Source organism: Rhopilema esculentum, chromosome 19 (assembly GCF_057945365.1).
Source record: "Rhopilema esculentum isolate cy_ngs chromosome 19, ASM5794536v1, whole genome shotgun sequence".
Taxonomy (NCBI): Eukaryota; Metazoa; Cnidaria; class Scyphozoa; order Rhizostomeae; family Rhizostomatidae; genus Rhopilema; species Rhopilema esculentum.
The window spans coordinates 9,583,829-9,599,649 of NC_142833.1; the positions used below are offsets into that span (position 1 = coordinate 9,583,829).

The following is a 15,821-nucleotide window of genomic DNA, read 5'->3' on the forward strand; positions in this document are numbered from 1 at the left end:
CAATTTTCAGCTGCTCTGTACCAGCCTTACGACTTCACAATTTAATGTTTCTATAGATGTGCCCCAAAAATATTATTCAAAAAAAGCATAAAAAACAAAAAATCGATATTTTGAAAGATTTAATTGAAGCCTCACCTCACTTGTAAATAGGGACAGTGTTTCTAAAAAGTGTTTCATTTTCTCGTCATCACTCTTGGCCTTTTTCGACTAAACAAAGATATCAAAAAGTGCTGTTGAACAGAATGAAACAGGTCCTAGGAATTACGTATACTAGGTGGTAACTGTAAGGACATGACATGAAGAAGCTTACGAGTGGGGAATACAATAATCTTGCGTATTTAGGTTTTTTATGCATTTACAGGATTGCTGATTGACCCTACGCAGTGGGTCTGAAAATACTTTTTTGTCAATTGTTTATATGCTTGTATGCGTGCATGATTGTTTGTTTGTTTGTTTGTTTCTACCTAGCAACCTTGGACCTGTAGTCGGCAACCCTAATCACTGAGCCACCCTCGCACCTAAACCAATCATGGCAAATCTGTACGTAAAAGAACAAGCCGACTGGCAATGAAGTAGTAGCATTTCGCATTTAATAGCGTTAGATGACAATGTCAAACTACAGAGCTTTTCATTCATCTTTGAACGTCAAATATGCCCTAAAACTTTAATACTCACTTGAACTGATGATGTGACCATTGTAAACTCTGTCCATGATCTTATCAACGAACACGTGTTAGCAATGGTCTGCTCCTTCCGTTTAGCATCCGCCAAAGAACTGTTTACTATAGCCTATATCGGCAGCATAGAATTGATTCCATAAATATTTGCGTTTCGCACAGTATAATGTGAGAATATCATTTGAAATTAAGGTGAAATGGTTCTTGGAAAAAATAGCGAATTAATCAACGACGTTTCGAGCAAAGCCCGTTAGCGCAAAATTGAGTTTAATTAAAGATCTGACATCAATTGCAGGAACCAAACGCACTGAAGAGAGAGAAAAACTGGACAGAAAATGTGAAAAAGAATAATTGCTCAAGACAAAAAACTATCAAAAATCTAAATGATAGAAACTTGGCATGTGAGTGCCAAGTAAATGGTTTTTATTAGGTACCAATTTGCAGTGCTAAAGGTACTTACATGCTTTATAGCTTTGTGAAAGTTATAGCTCTGCATATTTTCGATTGCTCCTTGCAATTCGGAGCTGACATCAACTGAACTAAAAGGAGAAAAAAACGATGAAATAATGCTGAAGGGCAAATTTGTTAAAATAAGGACGTTACAATTACCACTGCAACCATACATCTCTTGGTCGCTACCGATTTCTTTCTCGCGGAATGGCGAATAATTTTCACAGAAGACCAACTCGAAGGAAATGAAGAGCTTAGCAATCTGCAAAGAAAGGAATGACAAAGAAACACAAATAAGTATCTTCAGCTAGAGATGTCACGCTTAGATTGTCACAAGGATTTACTTCAGTAGAAGTATTTAGTAGTATGCCGTTTCCAAACTAAGCACTACTGCGAAAATATATCGAGGATACTTGAGTACTAACCTTGTCATGGTGAACGCTTCCATTGCAAAAACTTTCAGCAAAAGAGTAAGCACATTCACATCATCAAAGGATAACTAAAATCACAAAGATAGACCGTTTAAGCCAATCACCATGTAAATTGATGAAACATTTTCATACAAAATAGTTGCCTATAAATCTGTCGAAGAACTAATCATGGTAAAGATAGCACGGAAAAACGGAAAAGCTAGCATACTTTGATAGTTATGTATAAAATATGCTATGTTTTGGCTTTTCTGTGCCATCTTAAATTTTTATTCGACTAACCACAGTCTGCAACCAACAAAGCAAACTCATTTTTGATAAAACTAACTAAAATGACATCAAACAGTTAGCATAGTTCAAACAGAGTATAGTTCAAAAATCATTATTTCTTTGAGATATGTCATAGGAAACGGAATTGGTCATGTTCGTATGAAATCTACATCAAAACTGTGGATATATTAAATATATATAGGCCAATAAAGACTATTTTCACATCGTCCTTAGAACTCTGATTATTTCTTAGAAAAGTTTCAAGCAAAATATTTTGAATAGGTTACCGTTTCGGTTTCAGTCACAGCCAAAGTCACAACAAGGTTGCTCCAAAAGTTCTCACTAGAACAAACAAACCGCTGACAGCATTATTGATGTTAGGGACATTTTTGTCATAAAGGAATCTACAGTGTAATCAGACGTTCTGGCTTACACAAGATTGAAGTCTATAGTGTTAGTCGGTTTCTCTCAAGAATCAAAGTTGCCACTATTGAATTGACGTATACTGCAAAACCTCAGTCAAACTGATAAAAGATTTCATCGAAATTGATTAACAATAAATTTCTTGCTCCTTTTTCTGTCCTTCAAGTCGATGGTCAAAAAGAACTAACGTTTCGCCAAATATTTTGGGGACATCAGTTATGGAGACGCTGCGAGGTAAAGAAAGCTGAAATATAAAGAACGGCTTGTGAATTTTTTCGATATATGGGTTCTAATGCCAAAACTACTGCACTGTTTACGTCTATATCTTCCTGGCTAAGATATCGGACAAAGAACAGCAACAATATTTTACCACTGTTAATTGCGTGATCGAAATGACATGAAATGCTTCGCAAAATGTCCGTGAAAGGGGTCAAACATATCCAACATTTTCAAAAACATGATTTGCTTTGACTGGAAAAAAGGTGAACATGCAGTAATTGTGAGCTATTCATAGCAACAGCTCATTCTCTAACACGAATGAATGATATGCTCCGACAGAAGATATAGCCCAAAATCCTACACATAACGAGATGATTATCAACACCATGAAGGGGTAAAGACATTTGTGGGATGGAATAAGCAGATGTGGTGCAACTGAAAAAAATAGATGTCAAGTTCCGGTGCAGGTTGGCATACACTCCTCTAACAAGTGAATTTTCTTGATATATTTTTCGTATTTCTTAATCATTTTAAACAAGGTCCTATTTTGCGATAAACCTTCAGCAATGACACTTACAAAAAGCATGTTGCGCAAATGTGGCGGATTGGAATCAACTAAGAGGAGCAGACGAATTCAAAGTGGATATAAAATAGAATTACAAAGATATATAATTACCTTTTCCTAACAACTGACAAAACCGGGTCCATTCTGCTAATCCATAGTGCATGTACAAAACGCAGGGCGGCGAGCCGCAGAGGTTTCGGTTGTGCGTTCGGCTGCGATCAAACCAGAATTTACTTAGCTTTAGGGCGGTAACATGAAGATATAAAGGTGAAACTAACTGGTTTGCACCCTTACATTCAACAAAAACGATATTCGAAAAAAAGGAACGAAAGAAAAAAGCTGAGACATGCATTTTGGCCGGAAATAATGATCTTAATGCAACTGGGCTTCAAGAGAGAATGGGCCCTTGCTGTTGCTCAATAAAAGGCCAAGATACTTGTCAAAATACTTGTAAAAAGATACTAAAATAAAAAAAATTAACTTCATTTGAGGGTCATTGTTTTCAGATCGGCGCTTGATAAACAAACAAACAAACATTGTTTTCAAATTGGGATAGGCGCTTGATAAAGAAATTTTATAGCAATGAAGGTGCATGCAGCTTTATCCACGGACGCTCAAAGAAGGGGGGGTTGCCATTAAGCAGGGTAATAGCAGGGTATCGGTGGTATGTGTTTCAAAATGAAAGACCAAGATACGTACCTTTACAGCAAGATAATTAAGAACAGCAGGCAAACAGCTTGGTTTTCCAAATGCTTTCTTCGACTATAGAAAAATTTTATTTACAATAATCAGTGAAAAAGGAATTCTGTTATACTGATAAACGAAAAGAGAACCCGTCTCAATCACTGAAACTGAAAGGTAAACAAATGAATACCTTTAAAGACTCTTCGCCAGTTTGAAGTTGGTGATTTATAAAAAGTTCTAGCAAGCCCGGCTGCTTATCAACAGCACATGTCAGGAATTCTAGAATGGCAACTTTGAGTCGAACAGGCTTGGTATTGCTTTCCAAACAGGAAACAATAGCTCTTCTAAGAGAAAATGCATCGGAACCAAAGCATGCGATAATGGAAACAGAGTTTATCTGCAATAAAAACAGCTTCCTTTAAACCTCATAGAACTCCTGCTACAGCAAACAAAGATTCGACAATTCAATGTAAAACGATTAAAAATAATTCAATGTGTGCTTCTCACGCGCTTAGCACAGCGAGATACGTACAAAACATATGCGCTGGAGAACAACCATGGCGAGAGTAGCAAGTTTTGGGTCATCTTCGTGGTAGATGTATTTCGCAATGTTAGATACAAAAGAAGATTCTACAAGGTAGAAAAATAAAATAGAATTATCTAGTCAAGCGGTATTCTATCAAGCTTATTCAAAGTTGTATGAACATGCATTAAAAATCTTCAAATAAAGCTTTTTGATTTTAAAGTTAAGGGAAAAAGCAATAAAATCAGGACTTACAAGGTTCACAAATAGAGCTTTTTATGTCTCTGAGAAGGTTGTTCTTATGCAATGTGAGACCTGAGACCTTTAGCATTTCAGAATGTGTATTGACCACCAACGCATTTCTTTTCTTATAAAAATGACCAATCATAGAGGATCAATGTAAGCTGTAGGTTCTTACCCAAAGGCTCTCTTGAGCGGATCTAATTCTATTGACAACAAACAAGAAACATACAGGAATATTTGAAAGCTACAAAAGTCATGAGTACCGGAAGGCCGAAAAAACTGACTTTCGCTTGAGTTATGTAAGGCCCATGCGTCGCACACTTTGCTTTCCAAAAGGCTCATTTCTGCTTCCTGGAAATTAAAGGTAACATATCATTAAATTTCAATTCGCAACATGGATGCGTGGAAGCAAAAACAATCAAAATTCCTTTTACATAGGCCCGAAAGGAAAGGATCTCAGTAGGAACCGAACTACGCTCGTAACAAACAGGCTATGCTTTTGCACATGGCCTTGTGAATAAATCCACTTTTGATTTATCTTTTTGTGATAAGCTAGCCGATCGTTCCAGTGAGGCCCGACCTACTTTCCCCTCGTGTTAACAAGTTGATGCCATCTAAACTGGGACTGATAGAACAGGAAAGTTGTTAGTGCTATGCTAATCAGCAAATCGGATGAGTCATTTGTCAGATCTTAAAGTTGATTGGTTTCCCGTCATCCTGTGTTAAAGGTGAGTCCGTACCGGAAATGGATCAATCTAAAGGTGGATTTTCTTTTCACGGTATGGACGGAAAATGGGAAACGGTATACGGTACAAGCATGCGCAGAAGGTATTTTGACGTTCAAGAACGGTACTTTTTTCCTTGGAATTCGTACCGTTTGGCCTCTCAACCAATCATGTTCAAGGCATTGCGTCGTAACTTCAGCAACAAGCTGTGCTTCGAACTGAGTCACAGTCATGCTGAAATACTTGAAATAGTTCCCTGGGTGGAACTTTCCTTTTTGCCTTTTTTCTTGAAACTTGTTTCACCCATACGCTTTTCTCGTATTTCTTTCTCTTCTAACTTATGAATCTTCTTGCAAAAGAAAAAGCATCATAAAATTGTTTAGCATAAACATTCCCTCTTTCCCTTTTCTCGAGCATGTTCCATTGCACGAAATGGAAATGGGATGGAAGCCAAGTGGAAATTGATGGGCGGAAACTTCCCAAGTCGTTTACCTTTTACCGTTTTCCGCTTTCCGTTCATGCCGAGAATTTGAAATCCATCTTAAAATCTGGTCCTTTTTAGATTTGATCCACTTCCTCTCGCGTAAAAAATAGCGAAGTAACCAAATAGACTAGATAAAAAAAATCAGGCACAGAAAGCAGTAATCAGTTAGGATGATTTGGTAACTGACAGAGCATGAGCCTTAGCTTAGTGTTATATAAACATTGCATAGTGTCAGCTAGCTTTCAAAATACAAACAAAAATACCGGCCTACACAATATTTCAAAAATTCAACAACCAAACGACCAATTTAGGTACACAAGTAGCAGGGCATGGTTCAAATATACAATTACCTTATTCTTGATAAGCAGCCTGTCAAGGACAGCCAAACCTAGCTTCACAATTTGAACTGAAGAGACACTGGCGCCATTACCACTGCAAAAAAAGAGAAAAACGTCGTTGTGACTTGAAAACCCCATAAAACTCTGTGGTGAATGGCTGGGAGTCTTCTCAAATGAATAACCTTCTGTACCTTGAATTAAAATATCCGAAATTGTCTATTTTTTACGGCCATGAATATGTGCTCCTGATGTGTGGACCCCAAAAGATATATTTCACAGATAAACGTAAAGATAATAGCAGACAAGACACAGGATCTTTGCCGTACAGAAACATGTGCTGTCTTCCTACTCTGCTATGCAATTATTTTGTTTAAGTAGAAAAATCAGGGCGAAAGGGACGAGGGGATATGTCATTAGCGAAAAAACAAAGTGGATAAAGGAACTTAGGTCCAAATTCGCTTTTAGTTACAAAGTTACATTTACATTTTTAGATTTACATTTTCAATCATTTACGCATAGAAGACCATTCAGCAACGCTGGTTTACAAGGGACCATGCATCTAAATAAAAGAAAAACCAACATAAAGTAAATAAAATGAAAAAACAAAATAAAAAAATAATATTAAATAAAAAGTTTAATCTAAACATGATAGAATATGCTACTCGACCCCTTTTAACCTACCCTAACCTCGCAACTTTGATACTCTTTTAGAGAATTTTAATTTCCCCTAATGTGTCAAAATTTACTGTAGCAGGTTTCAAGGTAGCAGGCAATGTTGCTGATCTAATATATATATATATATATATATATAATAAAATAGAATATATACTAGAAATGAGACATGTTCTCTGTTACTCCGAGTTTCGTGCTTACGCACTCATCAGACAGACTATAATGAAGAATATTCCTGTTACCGCGGTATAAATATACAAAAGGTGTGATAAAGTTAGACAAAAGAAATTTTATTTAATACAGGTTAATTAGTTAACCTGATTACCTAACTAATTAACCTGTATTAAATAAAATTTGTCTAACTTTATCACACCTTTAGTATATTTATACCGCGGTAACAGGAATATTCTTCATTATAGTCTGTCTGATGAGTGCGTAAGCACGAAACTCGGAGTAACAGAGAACATGTCTCATTTCTAGTATATATTCTATTTTATTATATCTATTGCTCTGTGCTTTTGCACATCGAGCACTGTCACGTCAGAATAGACAACGCAATCTGGAATATATATATATATATATATATATATATATATATATATATAGTGGCTCCAAACTTTAAAACCAAACTTGGTCAAGGAGTGAAAAAATGACAGAACCCAATCACAACATTACACAATAGGCTAAGGATAATTACATCCAGACTTCCATCAAAAATAAGTAGATTTATCATGAAAACGGACCTTCCACACTCAAATGACTTTTGATTAAGGAAATCAACGCCGACACTCAAAACAGTTAAAAGTGTGTCTCCAGCTTCTCCATTGAGAATTCCATCACAGAGAAGTGAATGGAAAGCTGACATGAGCCTGAAAAATACATAAAGTAAATGTAGGACATTGTTCCATACTCGCTATCCAAAATAAAGTCTTTATCAAAGCAAAGTCAATAGAAAAAATTCTGGTCTGGAAGCCTTTTAGTCTGGAAGTGTTAACAGAAAAATATTATTATCCAAACAGCATTTGAGCTAAATGACTGCAACATTTATAAAATGCTTTAAAAACATGAAACAAAGTTGAGATGGATTTAGAAAAAAACAAGTTACAATGTGGAAAAAGAAGAATAAAAAGGCAATGAAATCATCACGACAGGATACAGGTAAAAGGTCTTACTATCAACTAATAAATTTTCATATAAAAAATAAAAAGCTGGAAAGCACACGTACTTAACAGACTGTGGTGACAGTGAATGGGCAACGCTTTGTGGAGCTAGCAGTTTGTAAATCAATTCCAATGCGAGCTCAACTAAAAATAAATATTTCATAAGAATATGATGCAACCATAGATACATAATAAACGCGTGCTACTTTGTGGCAGATAGTCGAGAAACAAATCCATCCTACAATCCAGATGGTAATACTACCAAACATCCAATAAGAAACAAATTTTCAATAAATTTCAAGAGTTTGAAGAGCTCTGTGTTTTAAAAACACATTTACAAAATGAGTTTGAAGAGCTTGGCACAAAATGTGGTTCTTTAGAGATGCTTTGTATTTTCTAAAAACAAAAGTCATGTTCTTGAAAGCCCCTTATACTTAAATCTTCCTGCACAAAAAGCACAACACCAACATGTTTAAAATTGCCATAACAAAAATGACCACGACCAGAAGGGCAAGTGCATGCAGCAGAGTAGACATCATCATACATATTAGAAACGTTCAATTTCACTTCGTCTCTGGCAACTTGGATTTTCTTTATAAATCCCTTATAGAAAATTTAAGTGGCCTCAGTTTCTTATGCGCATTGCTTTTCACGAGAAAGTGCTTGAAATCAGTCTTATAGTTGGTGAAATTAAATGCAAGTGTTCCATGCAAGTCATCTGTCCACGGGAGATGTTGACACTCTTCGGGGATTGCGGTGTAAGTGTATTCATTTTCGAAGAAATGGAGAGAAGCTTCATCAAAGGAATCATTAGATTCATTTTTGCCCCGCTGTTCACCGAGTCAGCCATCATGCAGGTTGTCTTTTCCTTGCCGCTTTAAAATAGTTACGAGTTCCTTTTCACAGAAAAATTTCCAAAGTCTTCCAAACAGTCTATAGCCTGCATTCACACAAATTCTACAGCCTATAAATTCTACAAGTGTCTTCGTCGATCTGCTTATGCAAAACTCATACAACTCTTTCTTGCTATTCTTTTTGAGAGCACTGACGTGGAGCAGAAGTAGCAATCTGTTCGAAAGATTTTTGAATTACCTTCATCTGCTACCTAAAATTTTGAGAGTTTTTGACTTTTCCCCTTTCTTGACGAAACATATGTTCATGGCTTCAACGTTCAAAGAATTCAACGTTCGAACCCTCACATAATTATACATAATTACATAATTATATGTACATAATTATATATAGTATAATAGCTTGCATGACCAGAGAAGTTCACCACGATCCCCCCCCCCCCCCCCCGTGCACAAAACCACCTTGTGGCCTTGTTGAAGAGAAATCCCATACAAAAACGTGCACCACCATATTCATGTTTTCCTTGACAGCAACTCCATTGCTTGATGATTGAATTCGTTACGTATTTTGCATGGTTCGAGTTCAGTGATGTATTTCTTACGTAATTGTCTCTACGGCTTTTATTCTCTACTGCATAAATAATTGAATAAAGAATGCAAGACCCATTGTGTACTTGTAATTAGAAACACAATATGAAATTATGAATGCTTATAGCCTCGTTTTCGTTATGAAATAAGGCGCTTCTAAATTTCTTACTTTCTCTCTATTTGTTTCTAACAAAAACCACAGCTTCATATTACGCCATCGTAAGTTACTCTTCCAGGTGTTTTGATGTGTTCAGGGGTCTTTTTAACTTAACACCTTACCTTTTCACGACCCCCTCGTCAAAATCCTAGCTCATTTCAAGAGCCCTGCAGTTTTGACGTTATAACCCCCCAACCCATTAAACTGGTAAAAAAACAGTTAAACACTCACCAACTTCGTCTTTTTCCGTTAAAATGGTAAACCGCCAAGATAAAATACCCGAAAAAATCTCCTTTATGATGAATACAACGTTGCCCAGAACCACTTGTAATGTCTTGATGCAACTAAAAGCCTCTTTTGCGTCAAGAACAGTCTTTATTATCTTCAAATACGATTTGGTAACAGGATAAGTTCCAAGTTGGCACTCAACAGTTGCCAGCAGATGACCAAACGAGCCAGCAGTCAACTTTATGTCACTAAAACTGAACCAGGTGAATAAAACAGAGAAATGTCAGGATTCAAGAGTATTTTCCTATCTTTTTTGTCACTAGATCTAATCTTCTCTGCAATAAGTTCACGATGCAGTTGAAAGTTAGTCATACATAGCATTAGCTTTGATTATATTATTGGATATACAATTTGATACATGCAAACATATCCAACTTGCATAAAAACTATCGCAATCATTATAGTACAGTGAATTAGAAAATATACCTTTTTGCTATCAAATTTGATGGTCCAATATTGCATTCTGGCAAAAATCCGATTTCAGAGAGCTGTCCTAAAACCTTGTAGGAGATTGTGTGTCTTACAAAACAGTTTAATGATGAAAAAAGACTCTTTTAATGATGAAAGAACTCTGGGAATGAGTCGCAGTAGCATCGGCCGAAGTGGAGTCTTTGATTATCAACCGAAAAAAGCATCGCTAAACATCTGCTATATGCTACCACTAACAACACACAATCGCCCATTAGAAGCTTGTGACCTTAAGTAGATAATTCTTTATTTCAATCTTAACATACAAATTTACTTTAGGCTTCTGTTAAGTTTACGTCATGGTGTCGGAAAAAACTAAAACAACCAAAATATAGAAGAATAAATATCATAAAAGCATTTGAATTTTGGTCAGGCAATTGAGATAACCAGCAAGACGGGTAGAAGAGAAAACATTGCTGCTTCTTTACCTGCATTGGCAGTTCCATTGCGACCACTGCCAGAGTCTCTAAGCAAGCTTCCAAAAGTTCAAGCGGTGGCGATGACATTGGGGAAAATCTAAAATATAACAGTCGATGTTGGAGAAAAAATTTAAAAGCCAAATCAGCAGTAAAAGTTTTAGCAAAAATATTTTACTGCTCAAAATATTTTAGATTTATAGATATTTCTGGCTAACATAAGCGCTCAAGGGTAATTTGGTGTTGTATAAGATAAAGTGTTTCAAAATGAATCCCAATTCTCTTACTGCAATATTATGTAAAAAAAATCTGAATTGAAACCTTAAAATATACGAAAATTGTCATTATATGCGAAATATTGAGCGTTAAAGTTAACGTTTTCAAATTTAACACAATTTGTACCTGTTAATAACAAGAAAAGTTTCAGAAATAAAGTCTTTAAGATCTTCTGCCTTTTCCCAAATAACTTTGATGGTATTTCTCAGCAACTTGAAAATAGAAGTCAGCCTTTCTGTCACATTTTCAGCACAGCCAGCCAACTTTTCTGCAAGCAAAATACAGCTATATTTTTCACTTTAAAAGTACTTATATAATACTTCAAGAAATAATAAATATATTATAGTATTTCTTAAGGCTTTTTACCTCGCCGTTCATAGAATAAATTGAACTAGAGGGCAAACTAACATTTGAAATACCAACTTTACCCAAGGTTTAAAATGATTTTCTCCACTCATTTACATGTTTTGTGATTGATACGATTACTATAAAATATTGTTCAACTAAACGGTTAAGCATTGATAGAGTTATTTCAAATGCATCTATTTGGAAAACAGGAATTTATGAAGGTAGGCACAAGGCACGTTACCAAAAACAATTCTTCTTTATCGAAAAATTTCTTCTTAGTATGATTCGCGCTTAGTTATTAGACTACGGGGAGAGTTATCCACATTTTTGTGAGTGATTAGCAGCTTTTGCCTCTCACTTGACAACTACAATTAACAACTACAGTTGACAACTACAGTTGACAACTACTGTTGACAACTACAGTTGATAACTACAGTTGACAACTACAGTTAACAACTACAGTTGATATCTACAGCTAACAACTACTGTTGACAACTACAGTTGATAACTACAGTTGACAACTACAGTTAACAACTACAGTTGATAACTACAGTTGACATCTACAGCTAACAACTACAGTTAACAACTACAGTTAACAACTACAGTTAACAACTACAGTTGACAACTACAGTTGATAACTACAGTTGATAACTACAGTTGACAACTACAGTTGACATCTACAGCTAACAACTACAGTTGACAACTACTGTTGACAACTACAGTTTCAATGCATTAGTTATAGCTTATTTAAAAGGCTGTTTTCTATTTGCCCTTGTTACAATTTATTTAAAATTCAAATAGAAGACTTCCATTCAGGCTCACCGTAACTGCGCTAGGCATGTTGTAACTCTTAGCAGGCCTGATTTGAAGTTCAACAAAATACTGAAACAACGCACTACATGATTACACCTCAACTTCTATTTGATTGTGGCATTAAATAACCCATCTTTCCCTGACATGGACAGTCTACATCTAGTGAGAAAAAGATTCTTCGCAGAGAATAATTTAAGGTGTGCCATACCAAAGTAAAAGCTGTGTTCGATATTTGCTTTCAACTCTAATAATAGAAAATGCCAGCAAGAGTAACGAACATTCCATCGTATCAGATGCTGTCCTGCAATAATAAAATAGACAAATAACAATTTGCAGGGTACTTGCAAGAAAATATAATATTATCATATCATAATGACAATAATTGGGATAAAGCAAATGATAAAATTTCCTCTCACCGTTAGAAAGTTCAGAAACTATTCCAAGCGAACCTTTCGGAATACTTATAGAATCATCCCCTACAAGAAAAGTCAAAGTAGCTAAAAAATATCATTGTATATCATCTGACCTTCAAATATTATCCCTACATGAAGTAAACTGTAAATTTGTGGTGAGTCGTTTAAAAAAATGCAAAGTACATCTAGATGATTAATAACTTTACTTGAAAACAGAAATATGAACAGCAGAACTTTCAAGTTAAATGAAAAAAAAGAAATCCAATGCATGGTTGGAAAAGCAACCTTGCCTGTGACAGCTAGCAAGTCCATGTAGTAAAATTGGCAAAAATAAATACACCAATTGGGTACAAAAAACGATTGTTCTATCTTGTTTGGAATACTTTTCAAAATGTTAAATAGCCGCATTTCTGGTTTCAAATAAGGCTGATATTATTAAAAACAGATAATCAATTACAGAGTCAAATGCCTCACAAAATGGAAGAAAATACACTTATGGTTTCACTAAAGGTAATCTCGTCGTTTTTCAGACTGCTGGACATTAATTTCCTTCGAACTTCTTATGCCCATGATAATGTGATTTGAGGGCTTATTACCCTGTAGACGTTATAGGTGTTCATGCATGTTATAGGTGAGTGTTGGAAAATATAAATAATGTGCCTTGCCTGTTGTTTTTAAGGTCGTGGTTTCCAATTACGAGGCCAGAAAAGAACCACAAAACAAGAGAGTGTTGGTAACGACCGTTTTGTTTAAAAAGAATCATGAAAATTCGTCAATAAAACTGAGAAAAGACATTTACCACATCTGATGATACCTCTATCGTTTAGTCCAATGAGAATGTTGGGATCTTCAGAAGTAGCAATTTCATCTTGACAGTTATCATCATACAGTTCGGTGATCCAGTCCATGTTGCTGAGATATTTATAGACCTACGATTGATGATGTTTAAAGTAAAATGGATTGTTACATGTTACTTCAATGGATTGTTAGAGAATGAAAAATGCAAATAAAACTTACAGACATTGAAGCGTATGGCTCTACAATGAAAATACCTTGAACCAATGGTTTGAAACATGCCCCTGTTTTGAATAGATGCTTTGGAGGAATTCCTTACCAATGTGAGGATTTGTTGAAAGAACGAGGAAGGGAGTGAAGAGAAAAACTCACCCGGAGACCAGAATCATCGTCGTGGATGCAATTTGCCACAGTGTCCAAAAATGGACAGAGGATGTAAGGAAACCTGCAAGAATTCATCTGAATTTTGAACTGGTTGAGAGTGATAGACGAAAAATGAAGGCCAAAGAAAAACGATTAAATCGTGAATGCTTTGTACATCAAAATTAGCTAAAACTTTAGTTAATATTTGCTCAGCATTTATATTATCTTTTTAAGTTCTCGTAATTGCCCTTGAGCAACGTTTGGTTCAAATGTTGAATAACGCAATTTAATAAAACATCCGATGATGTGCTTGTTCTGCATAATTTGAGGTGAGATCTCGGTGGGATTATGTTGAAGCATGGAAAAATTAATGGGGACCATAGTTATTCGTTATTTGACATAGAAAATGCCAAAAGTTAACTCTTGCTATAATGGTAAGCTCAACAATTAAACTTTTTGTTTCTAAAGCATAGCGCAAAATTCAGATGTCTATCGGTGACACTTGCAATTTTGTCTTCGGAAACCATTGATTATTGTTCACTGCAAGATATTAAGTATGACGCTCCTCTCGCATACTACTTGCATTTTCGACGTTTTTCAACGGCAAAACATTTTTTCTATAGATCCTTACCCTGTTTACGTCTTACATCAGTTGGCGCGCAAACATCGGCAATATGTTCGATAATTTTCGGTAAGAGCAACTTGGGTTCTGGCAAGAGCTTTGAGATAATGATTTGCTGTTCGGTTCATTCTGCCGTACTTTCTTTTATTTGCTTGATAATTTGAGCAAAGCGGAGAATAACAACATAACTTCGCCCGTAAGCTACAAAGAACTTAAACAAATGTTCGCAGGTTTAACTACAAGTGCAAGAATGCATTCCGCATTCATTTAACTATGAGAAAATAAAGGGTTTGAATAAATTTTGAAAGAAGAAATAACCTGGCAATGAAAGAAAATGTTGGGAGCGTTTTTGGGTTATTAAAAAAATGGAGCAAGATGTCTATAATAATTCAGTTCCAGAATTTGATAAAGCAAACAGACAAAGCAGCTCTTGCCAGATTGTTTGCTTAAACAAGACACTTCCAGGTAGAAGGTAAGTACTGCCTTGCTTTGACAATAGTCCTTAAGTTTGGCTTCAATAGGTGCTTAAAAAAACTTCAAGCAGAAATTTCCCGATAAGAGATTCACTATTATTTATATGTGTGTGTGTGGGGAGGGGGGGCGGTGGTTGTGATTTTGTGCTTGCTCCTTTCTCTTCGATGTTAAATTTTTGTATACACCAATGTGCTGGTTAGACTGTATACAAAGAGTGGCTGCTTCAAACAATAACCATTTATATAATTCACCTACGCATTTGTACAAAGTTATTAACTTCTGACCTCATCCTGATAAATAATTCCAATGAAACCTAAAAGATCTAAAAAACAATTCGCTGAGTAAAATAATGCTGCTATGAATCATCCAGAAATAATCAAAATAACTTACTGATGCTCGCCTAACTCCAACAGAATTTCAACACCGCTTTTCTCCGTCTTTAACAAAGAAAAAATATCAATAAAGGAGGCTACTCGACATTTCATAAGCGGTAACATCAATATTCTCCCTTTATAAAACTTGCTATAAACAGAACTTGATGTTGCGCTAGAAACAATTTGTCAAAAAACATTATTGACATAAATATCTTTACAAGTTGAAATGCAACAACGAGTCTTTGTGAACAAATAAACATATGAGCCGAAGTTGAAATTGGTGAACAGTTACTGGTCTATGTCATCACAGGTTTCCGATAAGCAAAGTGATAGGCTTGCTGGGGTGGCTTGCTACAGCAAGGGTGCAAAAGATTAGATGTAGCGTTTTGTTTTGACAAGGCGAGCAAGTACAACATCCAACCGAATAGCTGTTCATTTCAATTGGACTCCAAATGCAACCGAAAAAATTGGAGTTTGCACAGATGCATATCGTCCTTGTTTATTAAAAAACGGTGAGGAACACGAAAACTTGAATTTTAGTTCATTAGTTTAATCGCTTTCAATCACAAACACGCACTCACCTGCTTTTGGTATTTTCTTGGCAATCCCGATATAATAGCTACTTCGCGGAACAGTCGTTGTATAATCTGTCAAGAAGTACTTTTTTATTATTTGCAATCATGGAAGATTTGCAAAAAACGACCTTTTAAAACT

At 35.6% G+C, this 15,821-nt stretch overlaps 1 protein-coding gene across 3 annotated transcripts in view; it reads right to left on the minus strand.

The window, feature by feature from the left end:
- Window positions 1–15,821, minus strand: part of LOC135688517 (nucleoporin NUP188) — a 49,482-nt gene that overhangs the window by 10,734 nt on the left and 22,927 nt on the right. The window contains exons 18-40 of one of the 3 annotated variants that reach the window (XM_089114066.1): window positions 15,689–15,754; window positions 15,124–15,170; window positions 13,647–13,719; window positions 13,294–13,408; window positions 12,483–12,542; window positions 12,275–12,367; window positions 11,032–11,173; window positions 10,642–10,729; window positions 10,172–10,245; window positions 9,689–9,939; window positions 7,927–8,005; window positions 7,445–7,570; window positions 6,042–6,123; window positions 4,746–4,833; window positions 4,249–4,346; window positions 3,907–4,113; window positions 3,732–3,794; window positions 3,144–3,244; window positions 2,113–2,167; window positions 1,553–1,626; window positions 1,138–1,216; window positions 676–789; window positions 136–207 (exon numbers count right to left, since the gene is read on the minus strand). In XM_089114066.1, coding sequence (XP_088970192.1) covers window positions 136–207; window positions 676–789; window positions 1,138–1,216; window positions 1,553–1,626; window positions 2,113–2,167; window positions 3,144–3,244; window positions 3,732–3,794; window positions 3,907–4,113; window positions 4,249–4,346; window positions 4,746–4,833; window positions 6,042–6,123; window positions 7,445–7,570; window positions 7,927–8,005; window positions 9,689–9,939; window positions 10,172–10,245; window positions 10,642–10,729; window positions 11,032–11,173; window positions 12,275–12,367; window positions 12,483–12,542; window positions 13,294–13,408; window positions 13,647–13,719; window positions 15,124–15,170; window positions 15,689–15,754 — 2,247 coding nt within the window. Of the gene's footprint in view, window positions 1–135; window positions 208–675; window positions 790–1,137; window positions 1,217–1,552; window positions 1,627–2,112; window positions 2,168–3,143; window positions 3,245–3,731; window positions 3,795–3,906; window positions 4,114–4,248; window positions 4,347–4,745; window positions 4,834–6,041; window positions 6,124–7,444; window positions 7,571–7,926; window positions 8,006–9,688; window positions 9,940–10,171; window positions 10,246–10,641; window positions 10,730–11,031; window positions 11,174–12,274; window positions 12,368–12,482; window positions 12,543–13,278; window positions 13,409–13,646; window positions 13,720–15,123; window positions 15,171–15,688; window positions 15,755–15,821 lie in introns of all 3 variants that reach the window. The other 2 variants (XM_089114067.1, XM_089114065.1) reach the window with 2 other exon arrangements.